We start from the raw sequence: 18802 nt of genomic DNA on the forward strand, positions 1-18802 counted from the left end.
AAGTTCTTTGCTGCTCTCTAGTGGTCCTGCAGGTTTACTACACAGCCTGAATGGAGCAGGACTCACTCTTCCTATGGATCAATGAGTTTTCTTGATTCCAGCAGCAAAGAAATAAATAAGAATAAAAACAGAAAAATAAATAAAATTAAACGTAATTAAATAAAACTTAAATCAACATAACAACATAAAACATATATATAACCTATATAATGAAACAAATAAAAAATAAAATGGAAAAGATTAAAAACATTAATAAAATGATTGTGTCATGTTGCTGTAATGAGTCTGAATACATTGACAATGAGAAGTACAGTTAGTTGCAGCTTTTTATTTAGTCAAGCCAAAAAACAAAAAACAAAGGAAAGCATCAGTGTGTGTTTTTTTTCTTCTTTTTTGGCAATACAAATGTCACATAAATCCATTGTCATGGTCAGAAGAAGAAAAATACTAAAACTGAGGAAATGGTGATATTGTTCACATCTTTAAAAGGTCATAAAAGATCCCAAACTGACAGTTTATTAAGGTTTTTAGAGGGAAAATGTTTACAGTGATTGTTGTTCTGTTCCTAAAATTCAAGTTATTTAGTGGAACATAATGAGACTAAGAGCCCGGTCACACCAGCATTCATAACAGATAGAAACATTTAGAACAAAAGTCTATTAAATTCAACTCAATAAAAATTCAATGACTTGCAGAGATGAGCAAAGTCTACTAGGAGCTATACTTTCATGAAATTTTAACTTTAATTTTCATTGTTGACCAAAAGTAAACTTTCCTATTTACTGTAAATGCATTATCTGTAGTAGTTAGGCGGGAAAGATTCCCATGTTTACAACTTATGAGTGTTCATGTCACAGAATAAATCAAGACGGCTGCATGATTACAAAGTTGGTGGAATGAGGCTCAAAAATACTGTTATTGACAATAATCCACCATATCCAGTAAATATCAGAGCTTTCAGCTTTTCCACTTCATAATTACCACTTGAATGTTGACCTGAATTCTATTTACAAGTCAGAATCTCATAATTAGCATAATTCCAATATGATATGAATGCAGCATAAAAGCAGCCACACTCCAGCTGCTGAGCCTCAGCCTTCACCATTAGAGGTGTTCATTTAACCAGCCAATAGGAGGCCTGTTGTTCTGACCATCATTTGTCATGTGATCTCTAAATAAGTGAAGGAATCAGGTAACACAGTTACTATGATACTACTATAAGAACTACAACAAATCATTATCCCATTACAGTTCAAGCCTTTCTAATACACTAACAACAGAAAACAACAACAACTGGACTCAGTTTATTGTTTGATTCATTTTACAAACAAACTGTCAATCATGTGGAAACCATGTTTACATTTACAAGCAGTGAGAGATCATGGTGGTACTAAATACCATCAGCTGTGTGTGATCCTGTACAGACTGAACTATCTGGTCAGCAGTGAGAAAGTTTCTCTAACAGGAGGAGACTCTCCCCCCTACAGACCACACAGAGAAGCTGAGGAACCAGACCAGTAGACCCCAAACCCAGCATACAGAGGCTGAGTGAATGTGGTGTTGAAGGTGTGGAGGTGGATCAGTGTGTCAGAGGAGACTCTGTAGAAGGACAGAGTGCCAGCAGGACAGTCCACATACACTGCTACTCTGTTAGAGACAGAGGAGGAGGAGATGATGGATGTTACTCTGTTATTGTGACGGACAGAGTAACGACCATCATCAGAGCAGATCAGACACCAGGACTGATCATTCCATCCAAACACACAGTCATCACTGTTTCCTTTCCTTCTGATTCCTCTGTAACTCACTGATATATCAACTCTTCCTCTCCACTCGACCTCCCAGTAACAGCGACCAGTTAGATCATTTCTACACAGCAGCTGAACCCAGACATCAAATCTGTCTGGATGAGCAGGATATGACTGATCCTCCTTCACACGTGTCACCTTCCTGTTGTTGTCAGACAGTTTGAGTTCTCTGTTTGCTGTGTTTGGATCCAGTGTGAGTTGACAGAAATCTGATGGAGAGAACGAGACACAATACAGCTGCAGTTATTGATCTATCATCTGTTTGATGATGACATCATCTTCATCCTCAGTAAGATGTTAATGAGTGATGTCACAGTTTGAAGTTTGCTTTGTTTTCATGAATCAAATGAAAAACACACTTACACCTCCATGGACCTGGTGTCAACCATCGGACTCCAGCAGGCTGCAGCCTGAAAGGAGGAGGGGGGTTAGAGCAGCACGTTCTCTTTCAGCATGCAAACATGGACATGACATCACTCTAGAAAAAGCAGCTCTGATCCTGATCACACTGAGGTGCTTTGCTGCTGCTAGGCAACACAACTGTCAATCACATCACATCACATGACGACTATCAACAGCAGCTGCATTCAGCCAATCAAAAACAGGCGTCTCAAAGTCAAATGATGTCAACAATGAGACTTTTTCTCCCCAGACTCAGCAGTTTGTATTGTGAACAGATGACAAGACTGTTTAAACTGATTCACACTAACATGAAAATGATAAACCGCCTGTTTCTGTTTGTCTTTCCTCAACAATCTTTGGACGACTGATAAGTTATTTCCTCTCACACAGGTGGAACATTCCTGCATGATGGTTACAGCTGACAATCAGCTGCAGTCTCAAGTGTTTGAGGTGAGTTCACTGCAGCTTCCTGTTTTTCATTTAGTTGATTGCTGCAGGTATTTAATAATCTTTCCACTGTAGCTCAACCAGGAAACACTGTCAATAAACATTCATTAATATTAGATCCTAACTGGTCCTGTCCGCGTGTCTGGAGATTTAAATAATCAATGATATTAAGCTGATTTCCACTTTTTCTTTCCCTGTACAGTGTTTATCTGTTGAGCTGCAGTAGAAGGATCATAACAAAATGAGGGAATTTGGCACTAAAACAAATGTGATGTTGAGAGATTTCTGCTTGAGTTTATTAGACTCTTGCGGGGATCATCTGCATTAAGAGAGACGCTGTGCACATTTACGCACAAGACACAACAGCAACTTTATTATTTAAACCTCCAGATGCCGTTTCTTCACATGAAAAACAGCAACAAAATAATGTTTTATGTATATTTGTTCATCCTGTGACAGCCCTCTCTCTTGTTCTCTCCCTCTCTCTTGCTTTCTTTCTCTCTCTTTCCCTTTTTCTTTATTTGCCTCTAGTTCTCTCCAGTTACTTTTGTTGTTTTTCTTCCAGGAGGGGGAGGGTAAGAGGTCTGTCAGTTGATTGGATGCACCTGAGGAGGGAGTGGCCCAAAGGATATAAAAGGCTGCTCGCCCAGGCGTGTCTCTCTCTCTCTCTCTTTTTCTGCTGAACAACAGTACCCTCATCCACATGGCTTGCACATTAGATTAAGTTGTTTTGAACTTGTGTTTCTTTACTTTTGCACTCAACATTTCATGCACCCATACACCCACCTTACACCACTGATACAACCATTCCCATATTTAAGTATGATTTATGTTTAGTTAAATAAATATCATTTTTGCACCGTTATTCAGTGTGGACTCTCTCCTTTGTTACGAGTTACGAGTTGAACAGATCTTTGGACGGAGGAACACGGACCCACAACCTGGATCGACCAGAACAACTTTAAAGCACAAACAAGTCAGCATTTTAAGGTGTAAACTGAGTTGTGTGGTGGTGGTTAAGCTGTTATATGCACAAGATAATAATAGATCATAATCAGCATATTAACCATAACACAGAAGTCAGTCTTTCAAGAAAAAGGGATATGAGATGTTTTTAGTCAGATGTTTTTAATTCATCATGTTTAAAACTTCAGAATGATGATATGTACAGTAGTAACATGTTCTGTTTATCTTTCATACATTTAACTTTTACTTTCATACTATAATTGGGATTCAGGAGGGTGAGTGTGAGCAATATATCTCAATGTGATAATGTTTCAGTTTGTGACAGTAGCCTTTATTCCTTTTTTAAATTCAATTCTGACCTTAGTAATGAAGTGATATTTTTCACCGTGTTGTCCACGTTTATATAACCTGCATGAAACAACACGGTAAGAACTACCAGGGGATTTATGTAGGATGTGCTTTTTGTAGTCCATCTTCAGAAGATCATAGCTTCACCACAGCAGACCCACGTCAATAACATCCGCTGTCATATGATGACGTAGCCCAAGATGGGCAAAAGTTCCTTGCTGTTTCTTGCTGTAAGTGTGTTACAGAATAAATGGAAAACAAAGTTTTATTTCTTTAACTCAAATCTGTGATACGATCCGAACCGTGAGTTTTGTGATCCGTTGCACCCCTAGTGTTAGCATGTCAGCTTTGTAGACTATATTTTGTATGTCGTGCACATAGATAAGAGTGTGTAAGTCATGTATTTGATACATGCATTAATACTTTCTGATGTGAACCTACACTTTCAGATCTGTGAATGTTTTTAGTGTTCAGTCTTTCTAGTATTCAGCACTGATCTGTTCCTGTATCACATTATAAGCTTTGTTCTACTTTATATATTTCATAGGAAACGTGTAAATCATGTGATATGTTGTCTGTTTTTGATGAGAACATAAATCTGTTGTCACAATAGAATACTATGAATTTGAATTTCACTTTGTTGGTAAAATCACACATCTGAACCACTGCGCAGCTAAAATGAGCTCTTCTTTGTTTAGTAACAATATGTATATGCTAAATGTCTTTAAAGAGGCAGCCTTTACACCACTCAGGGGTTTTTGTTTTTGAAAGAAAATTGTTTTATTGGCATATGAAATTGCCCCCCAGCCCTCCGATTTCATCAGGTGGGGGACAATGATATAGTTTGAAGCGGTTTGTTGTAAGATTCCATGTTGGTTTTCCTCCTGTCCTCCCCAATTTTTGAGTCACCAGCCGCCACTGGTGTGGGGGTTGAATGGACCTCATTTTTGTAGGATACAGCAGAAAGGTCTATGTACGTACAGTACATTATATACAAACTTTGTATGAAGTTTGGTGTTATTATCATTTATTTTACAATAATTATAGGTCTTATATGTATAATTCAGAAGTGGGGATGACCTATGAGGGGAAGGGAAAAAATGGAGTGAGGGTGACAGTTTAGCGATAAAGTGCTGTAGAAAAATATCATCAAAACTGAAATTTGTAGCTCTCTACTGCAGTTTTTCCTTTATTAGGGCCCGAGCACCTAGCGGTTCGCTCACACTCTCCATTCAAATATATGAGTAATTTTCTGTGTCCAGCTGCAGTTAATTATTGTCATCCTCACACTGTTGAGATTTGATGCTTCGCCATGACAGAGGAAGTTGCTATAACTTTATTGTACATGCTCCAGTCTGCACCAAACTTTACATGTTTGATAAGAGTCTCGGCTTGAACACTCCATCAGTTGCCTCCAGGTGGCTACAGTTCCTCCAGCACCCCTACTTCCCACGGCTATGGATGAACCTGCATCAGGCTGACCGGGAGAAAGCGTTGTACCGCCAGGGTCTGATGAGTCTGGTGGACTCAGTCAGAGATGGTGGAGTTTCTTCTTCCTCAACTTTTTTTCAAATAACACATTAAAAACTTTGTGTAGCCATTGTTGTAGCATTAATGTTACAGTGTGTCGGCTGAGTCACATCACAGCCTGAGCCTCACAGCCTGTCTGACAGCCTGTGACAGGCTGCTATGATTATGCCGAGAGTGCCAGCTTGAGATTTAGATGGCACATCTGGGCACACCTGTGGCTATGCGGGTAGTGAACATCACTCTGAATTTAAAGATGCATTTATCATTATAAACACTGGAGACAGCTGCAGAAAACACTCCACTCACTGTAAAATAACTTTACTGATCTTGTAATACATCCATGGCGCTCACAGCTGCGTTTCACTGTTGTTGAACATGAACACAAACTAGATGCAGCAGGTTAATGTGAATGATACACATCCAGTGTGTTTTAGAGTCAGTTTAACTCTAAATATCAAGGAGAGCAAATCAGCTTTCTTTCAACTTATGAGGGAATCTGATGTCCAGTAAATTACAAATATTGGGGGGGGGGCAAATTTCCATGTTTCATATATTGAGGTCTAAACTGTGGTTGGTTTATATCATTGCACAAATATCCATTATGAAATTAAGACTGTGTAACATGTTAGTATTCTGCATAGAAAATATAACAGAATGCTGTGATTCATTCCCAAACAGTTTCTCAGCATTTCTCTGTTCCCCTGTCACATCTGCTTGTCGAGCAGGGTCGCCATTTTGTATGACTACCCTACAGAGAGATTACCTTGCGAGGCAGCTGGATTTGCCTTTTCAGGCATTTGACTTTTCAGATAGTTCTGTGTAACAAACCAGACAGACAGACGCTGCATCTGGACTGTTCATATGTGCTACCTGGTAGTTGCTGATGCGCGCTGCAGCAACTCCTGGATAAATTACTTCACCCCCTTCGCTGCTGCCACAGCATTACTGTGGTACATCAATGGAAATGAGCGACATCTGTACCTGAAAGTGTCCACCTGTTTGTCCATACCTGAGAGTGTCCAGTCTCCAGTGTGGATCCTCCAGTCCAGCAGACAGCTGCTTCTGTCCTAAGTCTCCTGGATGATTGTAGCTCAGGTCCAGCTCTCTCAGATGGGAGGGGTTGGATCTCAGAGCTGAGGCCAGAGAAGCACAGCCTTTCTTTGTGATCAGACATCCTGACAGCCTGTAGACACACAAAACAACAACACACGTCACATGATCTGAGATCACTGCAGGACTGGAACGTAGTGTGTTTATTATTTATTATTTATGTTTTTCATCAGTAAGAATAGTAAAAGAAGAATCAGCCACAGTGAGATGATTAGATGAAGAGGGAGAGGAGGCATTGTAGGCAGAGGAGACAGACTCTGCCTACAATGTACATCAAACCTCAAACCATCAAACATCACAGAAGAAAATGACTCAGTCTCAGATGCTCACAGTCGAATACAGAACAGGAATCCCAACAAATGTGGCATATAAGGACTGAAGTTTGTGGAAATAAAAGTAAAAACTAACAATAAGGAAACATTTCTGACTCCCTCACTCACACTCACCAACTCTTCTTCACTCAGTTTCAGTAATAATCCAGAGTTTAAAGCTTGTTTGAAACAAAAGAAGAATTAAATGGTGGTTAACCACATAAAAGCTGGTGTGTACTGTCACATCCCCATGGTGAGTAAAAATCACTATCATCCCAGCACAGAGAGTGTTCTGAAATTAAAAGAAACTATAATTGTTACCAAAAACTGTTCACTGAATGACTGTCTGTATGTGTTTTACTTTGGGCCAGATAAACAGTTCTTCATTCGGTTTTTCAATCTTAAATGTCCCCTCTGATATGTCAGGTTCCAACAGCAGAGACAGAGCAAAACTAATGAAATTGTGTTAATAGACAGTTATTCACAGGGTCTAAACACTCAACTGGTCTGAAAATAATTAGAGTACAGGTACAAATGTTCAGGTGTTTATCTACTCATATAAATCACAGTTTAAATGGTGATGAGTTGAACAGGTTGATGAATCCTGACCTTAGGGTTTCTAGTGTGCAGTGTGGACTATCCAGTCCATCAGACAGCAGTTTCAGCCCGGAATCCCGTAGGTTGTTGTTGCTCAGCTCCAGCTCTCTCAGACTAGAGGACTTGGAGCTAAGAACTGAGGACAGAGCTACACAGCTTCTCCCTGACAGGTTACAGTCACTTAGTCTGAAGAATACATTTGGAAAAAAATATTAATAAATAATTTATTTTTCCTCACTCTTTAAAAAATCTCTTTGAATATCTTTTCAATAAATCCAACTATCTGAGTACTTACAGAGCTTTCTTGGAGGCTTTGACCACTGGCAGCAGCCTCAGAAGAGCCTCTTCTGAAGCAGAGTATTTTTTTAGGTCAAACACGTCCAGATCTTTTTCTGATGACAGCAAGATGAAGACCAGAGCTGACCACTGAGCTGGAGACAGTTTATCTGTGGAGAGACTTCCTGAATTCAGGTACTGTTGGATCTCCTCCACTAGAGAACGATCATTCAGTTCATTCAGACAGTGGAACAGATTGATGCTTCTCTCTGCAGACAGATTCTCACTGATTTTCTTCTTGATGTACTCGACTGTTTCCTGATTGGTCTGTGAGCTACTTCTTGTCTGTATCAGCAGGCCTTGTAGGAGAGTCTGATTGGTCTGCAGTGAGAGACCCAAGAGGAAGCGGAGGAACAAGTCCAGGTGTCCATTTGAACTCTGTAAGGCCTTGTCCACAGCATTCTGGTAGAGACCTGTTGGTATGGGGTTTTCTTCAAAGACTTTAGACCACCAGGATGTTTTCTGTGCTTCTGCCAGCAAATTGACTCCAGACTTGATGAATGTCAGATGGACATGAAGAGCAGCCAGAAACTCCTGAACGCTCAGGTGGACGAAGCAGAACACCTTGTCCTGGTACAGCCCTCTCTCCTCTTTAAAGATCTGTGTGAACACTCCTGAGCACACTGAGGCCACTCTGATATTGATGCCACACTCTTTCAGGTCCGATTCATAGAAAATCAGGTTGCCTTTCTGCAGTTGTTTAAAAGCCAGTTTTCCCAGAGACTCAATCATCTTCCTGCTCTCTGGACTCCAGTGTGGATCTGTCTCAGCTCCTCCATCATACTTGACCTTCTTCAGTTTGGTCTGAACCACCAGGAAGTGGATGTACATCTCAGTCAGGGTCTTGGGCAGCTTTCCTTCATTTCTGCTTTTCAACACATCCTCCAGAACTGTAGCAGTGATCCAGCAGAAGACTGGGATGTGGCACATGATGTGGAGGCTTCGTGATGTCTTGATGTGGGAGATGATTATGCTGGCCTGCTCCTCATCACTGAATCTCTTCCTGAAGTATTCATCCTTCTGTGGGCCAGTGAATCCTCTAACCTCTGTCACCATGCCGACACACTCAGGAGGGATCTGATTGGCTGCTGCAGGTCGTGTGGTTATCCAGAGGCGAGCAGAAGGAAGCAGTTTCCCCCTGATGAGGTTTGTCAGCAGCACATCCACTGAGGTGGACTCTGTAACATCAGTCAGGATCTCATTGTTGTGGAAATCCAGAGGAAGTCGACACTCATCCAGACCATCAAAGATGAACACAACCTGGAACTCTTCAAACCTGCAGATTCCTGCTTCTTTGGTTTCAGTGAAGAAATGATGAACAAGTTCCACCAAGCTGTACTTTTTATCTTTCAGCACATTCAGCTCTCTGAAAGTGAATGGAAATGTGAACTGTATGCCCTGGTTGGCTTTGTCTTCAGCCCAGTCCAGACTGAACTTCTGTGTTAAGACTGTTTTCCCAATGCCAGCCACTCCCTTTGTCATCACTGTTCTGATTGGTTCATCTCTTCCAGGTAAGGCTTTTAAGATGTCTTCTTGTTTGATTCTTGTTTCTGGTCTGTCTGGTTTCCTAGATGCTGTTTCAATCTGTCTGACCTCATGTTCATCATTGACCTCTGCCGTTCCTCCCTCTGTGATGTAGAGCTCTGTGTAGATTTGATTCAGAAGGGTTGCGTTTCCTGCTTTAGCAATTCCCTCAAAGACACACTGGAAGTTCTTCTTCAGATTAGACTTGAGTTTATATCGACACTCTGCAGCACGAGTTCCTTAAATAAAAAAGAACAGATGAAATCAACCAGAGAGTTCATTAACATATTTTCCTCTATCTCTTGAGACATCAGTAAATGTCTCATTTATCCAGAATGTTAAATCTTTATAAAATCCTCTTACTGCTCTGCAGACGGTTAGCCAGCTCATCCTGCTTCATTCTCCTCAGGAAGTGCAGTGTAATCTTAAGAAATGCCTCTCTGCTGCTCCTCCTATGCTCCTCCTCATCCTCCCTCTGACTCTCTAAGCATTCTGGGTAATCTGGACTCAGAACCTTCTGCATTTTCTTCAACTCGTTCTTCACAAAAGTGACGATGTTCTCCTCCAGCAGCTGGAACAGAATATTATATGAATGACACAATCAAACTAACATCATGAAGCAAACATCAGATCCATGTTGGACAGACTGACAATCCACTGGTCTACAAAGTGCAGCATGGAGATGATTGTGACCAGAACAGATGTAAAAGTAGTTGTTGTACATGTACAGACCATAAATATGGAGTCCAGGTGTGTTTGATGCTGCTGGGCAGACTGACCACTGGGAACCTCTGAGCTCTCCTGGTCCACTCTGTGGAGGAATCATGAAGAATGAGCTCACATTATGTCTGTCCACACAGAGACAAACACAAGCTAAAGTTCCATCAAGTGATATTTGGATGTGAACAGAGAATCAGATGACTTCCTGTAGTGGTAAAGCTTTACTAGTCCTGCTGATCCCACTGAGAATCAACAGCTTAGTCTGTTTGTAGCTTTCAGCTCAGTGTTTTGCTTCATCAGTCAGTTTGCTTTAGTCCCAACAGCTCTGAACAACCCTCCATACAGCTCTCCCTCCCTCATTGTACACTGCTGAAGTGCCCTGGAGCAAGGCAGCTACAACCTTCAGCTACTCCAGTGGACCTGCTCAGTGTCTGCTTGTATCAGACTGGTTGAACTGGGCAGCTCCCAGTATGAAAAATGAAATCAAATCAATAAAGCTTTTCTGAGTAAATTACAGTTCAAACCTGAATCAGGAACATTTTAAGGTGTCAGTGTTCTTCATCATCGTTGCTTATCAAATGTTCCCTCCAAACCTTTTTGATGTCTGAATTGGGGCTGTTGTGTTTTACAATTTCTGTAACTTTCTGAAACTGAAAATCTAACAATGAAGACAACAACTCCCATGATTCCACGCTACTTCACACCGTCATCACACTCCGTCACTAATTATTGTTTTGATCGAGACCCCTAGCGGCAGAAATTACATATTGTGCGTTTAAATCATGTTGGTGATGAATTCAGAAGCCAGTGTGTGTCCATATAAAGTCCCTCCAGTGAAAAATGTAGCCAGAAGTTCCTTTTTTTAAGCTGCTGCCGTGTTGTGGAACAGCCTCCTGTTACACATCCAGCTGTTAAAAATGAGAGGAGCTTATAGACGTCAGGTTAGGACTTAATTATGGAACATGGTCACAGGTTTATAATGAAATCTGCAATTCCATTTTTACTTCAGTCATCAACTTGTCTTTGTTGTACTTTGTGCTTTGATGTGGGTGTTTACTGTTTAATTTAATTTGTAGTGATTTAGTTTTATGTTGTATGTCTTGTGTTTTGTATTTTAACATCTTGGGACCATGTTGGAAATAAGTGTTTACACTTTAACATGTTTTTTACGTATGCAATATATAAATAAAATCATATCATGTCATGTCATGAATGCAACACCATGAATGTCTTCCAGCAGAGACTATCTGAAAATGTGATCTGTTATCTCCATATTTAAATGATTATCATGTCTCCTCCCTCTCTATGACAACCGACTTTTCACTGACGTGGTCGTACAAGCCAGTTCCTTTCTAGCATAACCCAACGTTTACTGTCAGTTTCAGCTTACATTTGACCAGCAGATGGACGTCCTCCTTTAAAATCAATGAAACGTTTGTTTGACCGGTCACTCTTAAAGGACAGACAGCTGGGCTCAGGTCCAGAAGAGTCTGGTCTCTGCTGCTGGATCCTGAAACAACAACAGCTCTGATAAATGTGCATGTCAGATAGAAATGAAAAATCTGTTCAGTCTTTGCAACTTTACATTCTTACCTTCCATCAGCAGGTTGTCCAGGTTTAAAACATATAGGTTCTTTCATGGACCGGTCACTCTTCATGGACACACAGCTGGGTGCAGGTCCAGGTCCGGGTCCAGCAGTGTCTGGTCTGTGCTGCTTCTTTGTTCTTGAACACAACACACACAGAGCTTTGAGTGTGAATAATGATGGTGGTGTGATGTGAGTGGAGAACAGTGATGGACAGTTAAAGATCCTCATCTCACCTCTGAGCTTTGGTCTGGCTGTCATATTCCCCACACAGAGAGCTTTTAGAGGGAGAGACTCCCTCCTCTCTGTCCTCACACTGATCCATAGCAGAGAAACACCTTCACACAAACACAACACGTTATTTCTCATCATTCCTCTCAGTCACATGACAAACACACAGAGCTCTAACTGGAGGAAAGCAGCTCATCCACTTCAATACTAAATACTCTCATCAGACAGTTACCATGTTGTTGGCACTGTGAGCTGCAGTGTCATATCTAACAAATCACTTTCACAGTGCTCACAATGAGCCTCATGCAAGAAGCACTCAAACCAACAGATTTTTTCTTAAGTGACACGTACGAGTGATTCAAGAGAATTTGTGGCTTCACCAATTTTCTGAGACTTCTCTCTGAGGTACGAATGAAACTGACGAATTCAGAGCTGTCGTACTAGTCCTGAACAGACAGTCTGACTTTCTTCACAGTTTAAATATGATACAGAAACCAAATAAAATAAAATGTAAAAGGTTTATATATTACAGAGGTTTAGGAGAAGAGAATGAAAATGTTTTTGCAGGAAGCTTTTGGATGGTTTGAAGACTAGAGGGAAACACTTCATGTCAACATTTGAAATGTTCCTCTTTTTCCAAGTCTACTATATCCAGTCAGAGCATGCAGCGGCAGCTCGTCTCTTAATTCAAAATCAATCATGTTACCTGGACAGATGCTGCTGAATTCACATCCACATCAGCTCACAGAGACTTTCTACCTTCATCTGTAGAGGAAACATAGAGAGAACAGCTGAAAGCATCAGTCCAATTATTGATCAGCAACTGAACATTGATCATCACTCATTCATCCTTTACATCATTTCTACTGGAAACATCCTAAATATCAGCTGCTTCTCCTCTGATTGGCTGCGTCTCTCTGGTTCAGCTGAATCTCTTTGGGTTTTTGGACTGTTGCTGCGACTAAAGAAGCAGTTTGAAAACATGACTGTGAACTCTGGGAACTACTGATGGGCTTCACACTTCAAACTAATCAATACATGGATCAATAGTGGTTTGTTACTGAACAGAGAAGATGCTCCTGGTTGTCATTGGTCAGTCAATGGGATGAATCAGAAAGCTGCAGCCAGTAAGGCAGCAGATCAATCTCCAAACTATCAATACTACTGATACTACTTCTGAGTATTGATACCAGCGTCAATAGGATCGATATCTGATCAATAGATCAGTCTTCTAAGTGCTGCTGCTGTTTGCAGCTATCACCTCCTTAGTTCACAGAATTCACTCTAAAGCTGCAACTAACCATTATTCCTATTATTGATTTAATCTGTTGATCATTTTCTGGATGAATCGTTTGATCAATAAAACATCAGAAAACAAATGTCCGTCACAGTATCCTCGGACACAAGCTGACGTCATTAAATGTCTAATATTCAAACCCCAAAATATTCAGTTTACTATAATGTAAGACCAAGAAAAGCAGTGAATTCTTACATTTGAGAAGCTGGAAACATCAAATATTTGTATAACAAGCTTAAATATTTTGACAGTGTAATGTGGAGCGCTGTCTGTGATGATAGCGCAGCTGAATGTGCACAACTGAACCAATGACCCAAACATCTGGCTTTCATTTTAAATGTCAGAAGGATAAAGATTTACAGAATCATTTACAGTAAGATCAGACTCTGACTGATCATTTGTTATTAATATTATGAAGATCAGTTTGTACAGATGGGTACACAGGCTGCCATGATGGACAAGAAACATTATCAGCCTAAATCCAAAGTCCTGAAAGGCAAATGGTAACCAGAGCACACACACAGACACACCGAGCTGTATTCAACTCAACTAACAAGGTTCAACTTCAGTTTGAATAGTTAGATTGGCTCTGAGGATGACAGGAAGCGCAGCGTCCTGGCTGTGTTTACAATGAACCATTACGCATGGGTGACAGGTATGTTACAGTCATTTTAAACCTCTTTCCATCAGAGGTATGAATGAATAAACATAATTTATTATTAAGCTGTAGAAGCTCACAAAAAACATTTTTACATAATTTTATCCCAAATTTCTCCTGCAGTAGGAATTTACATCCTTCGTCGTCTTGTTTGAAATGGGGCAGATGACATGGAAAATCTGTTATTTATAGAGTCTAATTAGTCCAATAGACAAGAAAACACATCAATAATACTCTTAAATATATTACAGAAACCAAAAGGACCTTTTTTAATAACTAAAGCAGGAATTACAGCTTACATAGGTGATTTGTGTATGTAGAATATTTTCATGGATTCAGGGAGGAAAATAGTGGATTTACTGGAGAGGGAAACTATTGATCTACTCATTTATATGTATAGATAGACTCATTGATTTTTAATGTAAGATTTCTCTCATCTGAATTTAGACTTTTTCTATTTTATTCTGATGCAGCAGCCGCAACTGAAAGTGTGCATTAGGTTATGGAGACGATGTGTATCTCTTTTATGTTTTTAATTATTCATGACAGCTTGGCAGCTCCAAAAGGCTCAATACGTTCAGTGCAGCATTTTTCAATATTCATGGGTCACCAAGTCAGGTCTCCTCAGCTTTTTACCTCCAAGTCTCCAGTAAGTCGAGTCTCAAGTCTCCAGCTCTGCTTGATTCAGTCAGAACTGCTTTCATCCAGATGATGAAACTTGTCAAAGACTGAAGAGAGTTTTGTGCATCAAACTTTGAGATAAATGTTTGAATGTATGAACACATAAAAAGACTTTCAATGTGACGAAGGAGAGTCACTTCCTGTGTTGGATCTCTGAACTCTACAGGACATGCACCTGAGCTTTCACTCCATTTCTTGGACTTCCTGCATGTGTCACCAGCTGAATAGATTCAAGCTTCTTCCCATCTGCAATAAGACTAATTACTGAGGACATTCAGTCTGAAGAAAGATACTCCAAGCTCACAGGGGAAGAACCACCTCAATTTACCTGAAGCACTTTATACTGACTTATTTACATCCACAACACAACGTTGTCATATTAGTACGACTGTTACAGACACAATTAAGTTAAAAAAGTCATCAGTAAATTAGTTATTGTGCTTTCTACATTAATATTAACATTAACAAAAATAGATTTACTATTTAAACCTCTGTATTTTAATGGATTAACTATGTGAATGTGACCTAATACTTTATGAAAGATAATATAGCTAGTAATACTAGCTAGTGATTAAGTATTTGCATGTTAGCACATAGAGTACTGGCCTTTATTGTCTTTCTGTATGATTGATGGTCGTTTTTAGCAGCTTTATAGTAGAATATTAACTGGTATTAAAACATAGATTAAAAATACTTTGTATACAATCTTGCAGAGAAAAAAGGATCATTTTTCAGCCCTGAGTAGTGTCTGCAGGCTTCTTTCTCAGGCTGCATGCAGCCCCAACAACCCCCAGTAATAAGGAGGGCAGCCTGTATGTAGCCTGAGAGGCCAAACTCAGGGCAGAACAGTCTTCAGACCCTCGCTGAGCTTGTTATAACTGAAGGAGACTCAGATGAGCCTTTCACTGGTTGCACAGTCAGAGGACAGTTTAGAGAGATGTTGGTGAGAAAATCAACCTGAGACTGTAAAGGTCGGGGGACTTTGATGGTGCTGGACTCATCCTGAGCACGGCCGCTTTGCTCCCAATGATTTCACTGTATAAACTTGGAATCAGTGTGTAACAGGTCACCTGTTTTCTGTACAGAAAAGCCTTTAAGTTAATAATTCTATCGTAGGTAAAATCTGAAAACAAAATCAATCTCTGTGTGTCCCAGGCCATGAAACCATGGATCATGTGGACAGAACAACGATGGCTCTGACAAGCATCATGGCCAAGGTACAGTATGTGCACTGAATGTGAAAATGTCATACCTGTATTTGTGGTGCCATCATGCTTTTTTTTAAACTGTTATTCACTACTACAAATTACATAATATCAGAATAACTTGTAACTATCATTTTTAATTGTGAGTGTGTGGATGGGGGGGAGGGGAGGGGGGTCTCCACCCGCACTGAAGGGACAACCCTAAAAGATTTCGCATTGCAGTTTAAAGGATTTGTGGCTTCCTGCCCTGAGCTGAAGAACAAAATAAAGTGGCGATGTAGAACATAAGAACAAAGTACCTGAAAATTGTTTTTTTGTTGTTGTTGTTGGTCTGTTACATTTACAATTTAAACATAGTTTCCTGTTTTGTTCTTGTTGGGTTTTTTTTTACTAAAATTAATCATTTTATAACTTTGTTAGATTAGTTCAGATAGATAGATTAGTTAAGTTATTTTGTTGTTTAAGTTTTATATATAGTTTTTGTTAAGTTTTATATAGTACAATTTATGTAGAATATTTATATTGTATAATAATAGTTCATATAGTTAAGAAGTTATAAATGAAACATATTCTATTTAATCATGTTCAATAATGTTTTCTCATTGTCTGTTCAAAATGTTGGTGTGGTGTGTTGTTAATGACACGTTGCATGTTGTTAGGTTGTGACATGAAAGGTAACAGAACCAAATAGCTCAGTAAGGACAGGAGAACATAATACAGCCCACTCCCTGTTGTTACCATGTACTTCTAGGGTAACTAGTCTGTACCTACAGAGTAAGACTGGGAGAACAGCATGTTGTGGTTTATGTGTAATTAAAGAATAAAATCATTTTTCATAACTTCCTACGTACCTTATTATTGTGTAATTAAAGATATACTATTTATATTACATTACTGTACTGTTATTTTTTCATCCTCGGATGACAATACAAGCCTTTCATAGCTGGTACACTGGAGAGAGGTAAGTTTGCCTGTTATGAGCTGCTGCAGTGCTGGACCAACATGGCTGCTAGGGGGTAATTTTCAAAAGTATAGACCCATTTCTCGACTTGTTCCATTCAAATTTATACAGTGAAGTGGAAGACATAAGCATAATAAATCTCTTGAGTGTGGGTGAAGCTTGCCTGTCAAATACACGTGCATAAAAAAATGATTGTCATAACTGCCATGAGCAAAAACATTTGATTTTAGTACAGATATACACATGTAACGTATTGATTCATACGAGGAAGTTACACTATAAGTTCCGGGAAGTTACATGGTAAATGTTGGGAAGTTACACTTTAAAACCCAAATTGTTACTCCCTCGTTTCTCTTTGCTTTGTTTTCTTCCGCTGTACCTACATTTAAGTATCAGTAAGAACCGGAAGGTATTTTATATGTACGGATTCATACAAGGAAGTTCAGGAAACATGGTAAGTGATGGGAGGTTACACCGTAAAACGCGGGCTGTATTATAAAGTGTTACCATTGCGCTCAGCCCCTCTTCCAGTCTGGAGACGCAGGTACGGATGCTGCTGCTGTGTGACAGCCACAGCTGTTCATTAAAGTCAGAGGAAAGGAGCAACATTACACATCTATCAGCGTGAGACACAGTCTGAAAGCGGATGTTTCTGACTCCCGGCACGATTTAACCACTTCCTCCATCACTGCCAAACACAATCTGTATATTGTATATTAAGATTTTTTTTTTTTTTTTTTTTACCTGTTTTTACTTCTATGTTTGTACTTTTTATGGACTATAACTCTATACAGACAGAGCAGGTTGTTGTTTTTCTCCACAAAGAAGACAAATGTTGGAAGTTATTGATCTGTGAACACTGACTCAGTACTGTCAGCTGTTATTGGACATTTTGAACAGTGACACTAAAATGGAGGAAAACTTCCACGTGTTGATTTGTGTTGACTGTTAGTAGAGTTCTGAACTACAGATTTCTGCTGTTTCTACTGGAACTAAACTAACAAGATGAACAAAGAGTCATTCAAGAGTCAAACAGTGAAAACTGTCACAATACAAACAGAATAAAGTTACAATAAATACCTTTAGACGGAGAAAAGAAGCTGCAACAACTAAACTTCAACAGGAAACAGGAAATAACCAGAGAGAGACAGAGAGAGGGGGGGGGGGGGGGGGGGGGGGGGGGGGGGGATGTGTGTGGCAGAAACACAAACTGCAGGATGTCAGTTTCCCTAACAGATCAGTTTAAAAAAGAAAAGAAAAGGAAAAACAAGGATGACAGTGATTCACTTTGTAGTTTATATAATATGACATTGATTTTATATTGATATAGTAGAAAGATACTGAATGAAAGGTTTGACAGCAACATAAACTTTTGTTTATATTGCTGAAGCTCTTTTTGTTTTGGTTAAAATACTGAATATCATCTGTGATATAGTTTAGAGAGATTTCAGAGAATATTATTTTATGACTTTTTATTACCTGTTAATCACTAACCATACCACCTGTGAAACAAAGTCTCCCTCACTACCAGCATGATACTGCTTATTAAAACATGCACCAGTTTAAAGGTGACTGAATGGGGCGACCCTTCATAAACTTCTCAGAGTAAAATTAATGACACACACAATTCCTTGCATCAATAAAATGTTTTACACAAACAAACTCAAGACTGTTTGAGTTCATTTTATATCAAACCTGTCAGAACATAATCACATGACTGTGTTTAAGTGCAGTTAGTGACGTGTTGAAAGCTGATAAAATGCTTGCTAGCTAGTGACAGTGTTCCTAATATAACTGCAGCACATTTTACTGTTTGATGAACAATAAATTCACCTCAGAACATCTATTAAAACATGGTTTACTTTTACTGGTCAATATTAAACACAACTAAACAGCATATTATTAATAATTTATTTAATTCATCCGTGAAAAGCAGCACCATCATACATTGAGCCTTTAACACTCAGTGTCAGCTGTGTATTTATTTGAGTCTAATTTATTATTATTGATGCACATATTACATGTTATATGCAGGTAATTTTTCAGAGTAACAATTTCAACAGACATTGAAAGGTTGACCGTTG

At 39.4% G+C, this 18802-nt stretch overlaps 1 protein-coding gene across 1 annotated transcript; it reads right to left on the reverse strand.

The window, feature by feature from the left end:
• Positions 1–288: 288 nt before the first annotated feature.
• LOC121901524 (protein NLRC3-like) lies at positions 289–17851 on the reverse strand. Its single transcript, XM_042418359.1, has 12 exons — positions 17799–17851; positions 12623–12681; positions 11922–12023; positions 11693–11824; positions 11490–11609; positions 10112–10190; positions 9743–9950; positions 7815–9618; positions 7532–7705; positions 6511–6684; positions 2172–2218; positions 289–2017 (listed from the first exon to the last, which is right to left on the reverse strand). Exons 3-12 carry the CDS (start codon positions 12008–12010, stop codon positions 1482–1484), a joined length of 3363 nt encoding a protein of 1120 aa, XP_042274293.1. The 5' UTR covers positions 12011–12023; positions 12623–12681; positions 17799–17851; the 3' UTR covers positions 289–1481.
• Positions 17852–18802: the final 951 nt, after the last annotated feature.

This window comes from Thunnus maccoyii, chromosome 8 (assembly GCF_910596095.1).
Source record: "Thunnus maccoyii chromosome 8, fThuMac1.1, whole genome shotgun sequence".
In the NCBI taxonomy this organism is placed as follows: domain Eukaryota; kingdom Metazoa; phylum Chordata; class Actinopteri; order Scombriformes; family Scombridae; genus Thunnus; species Thunnus maccoyii.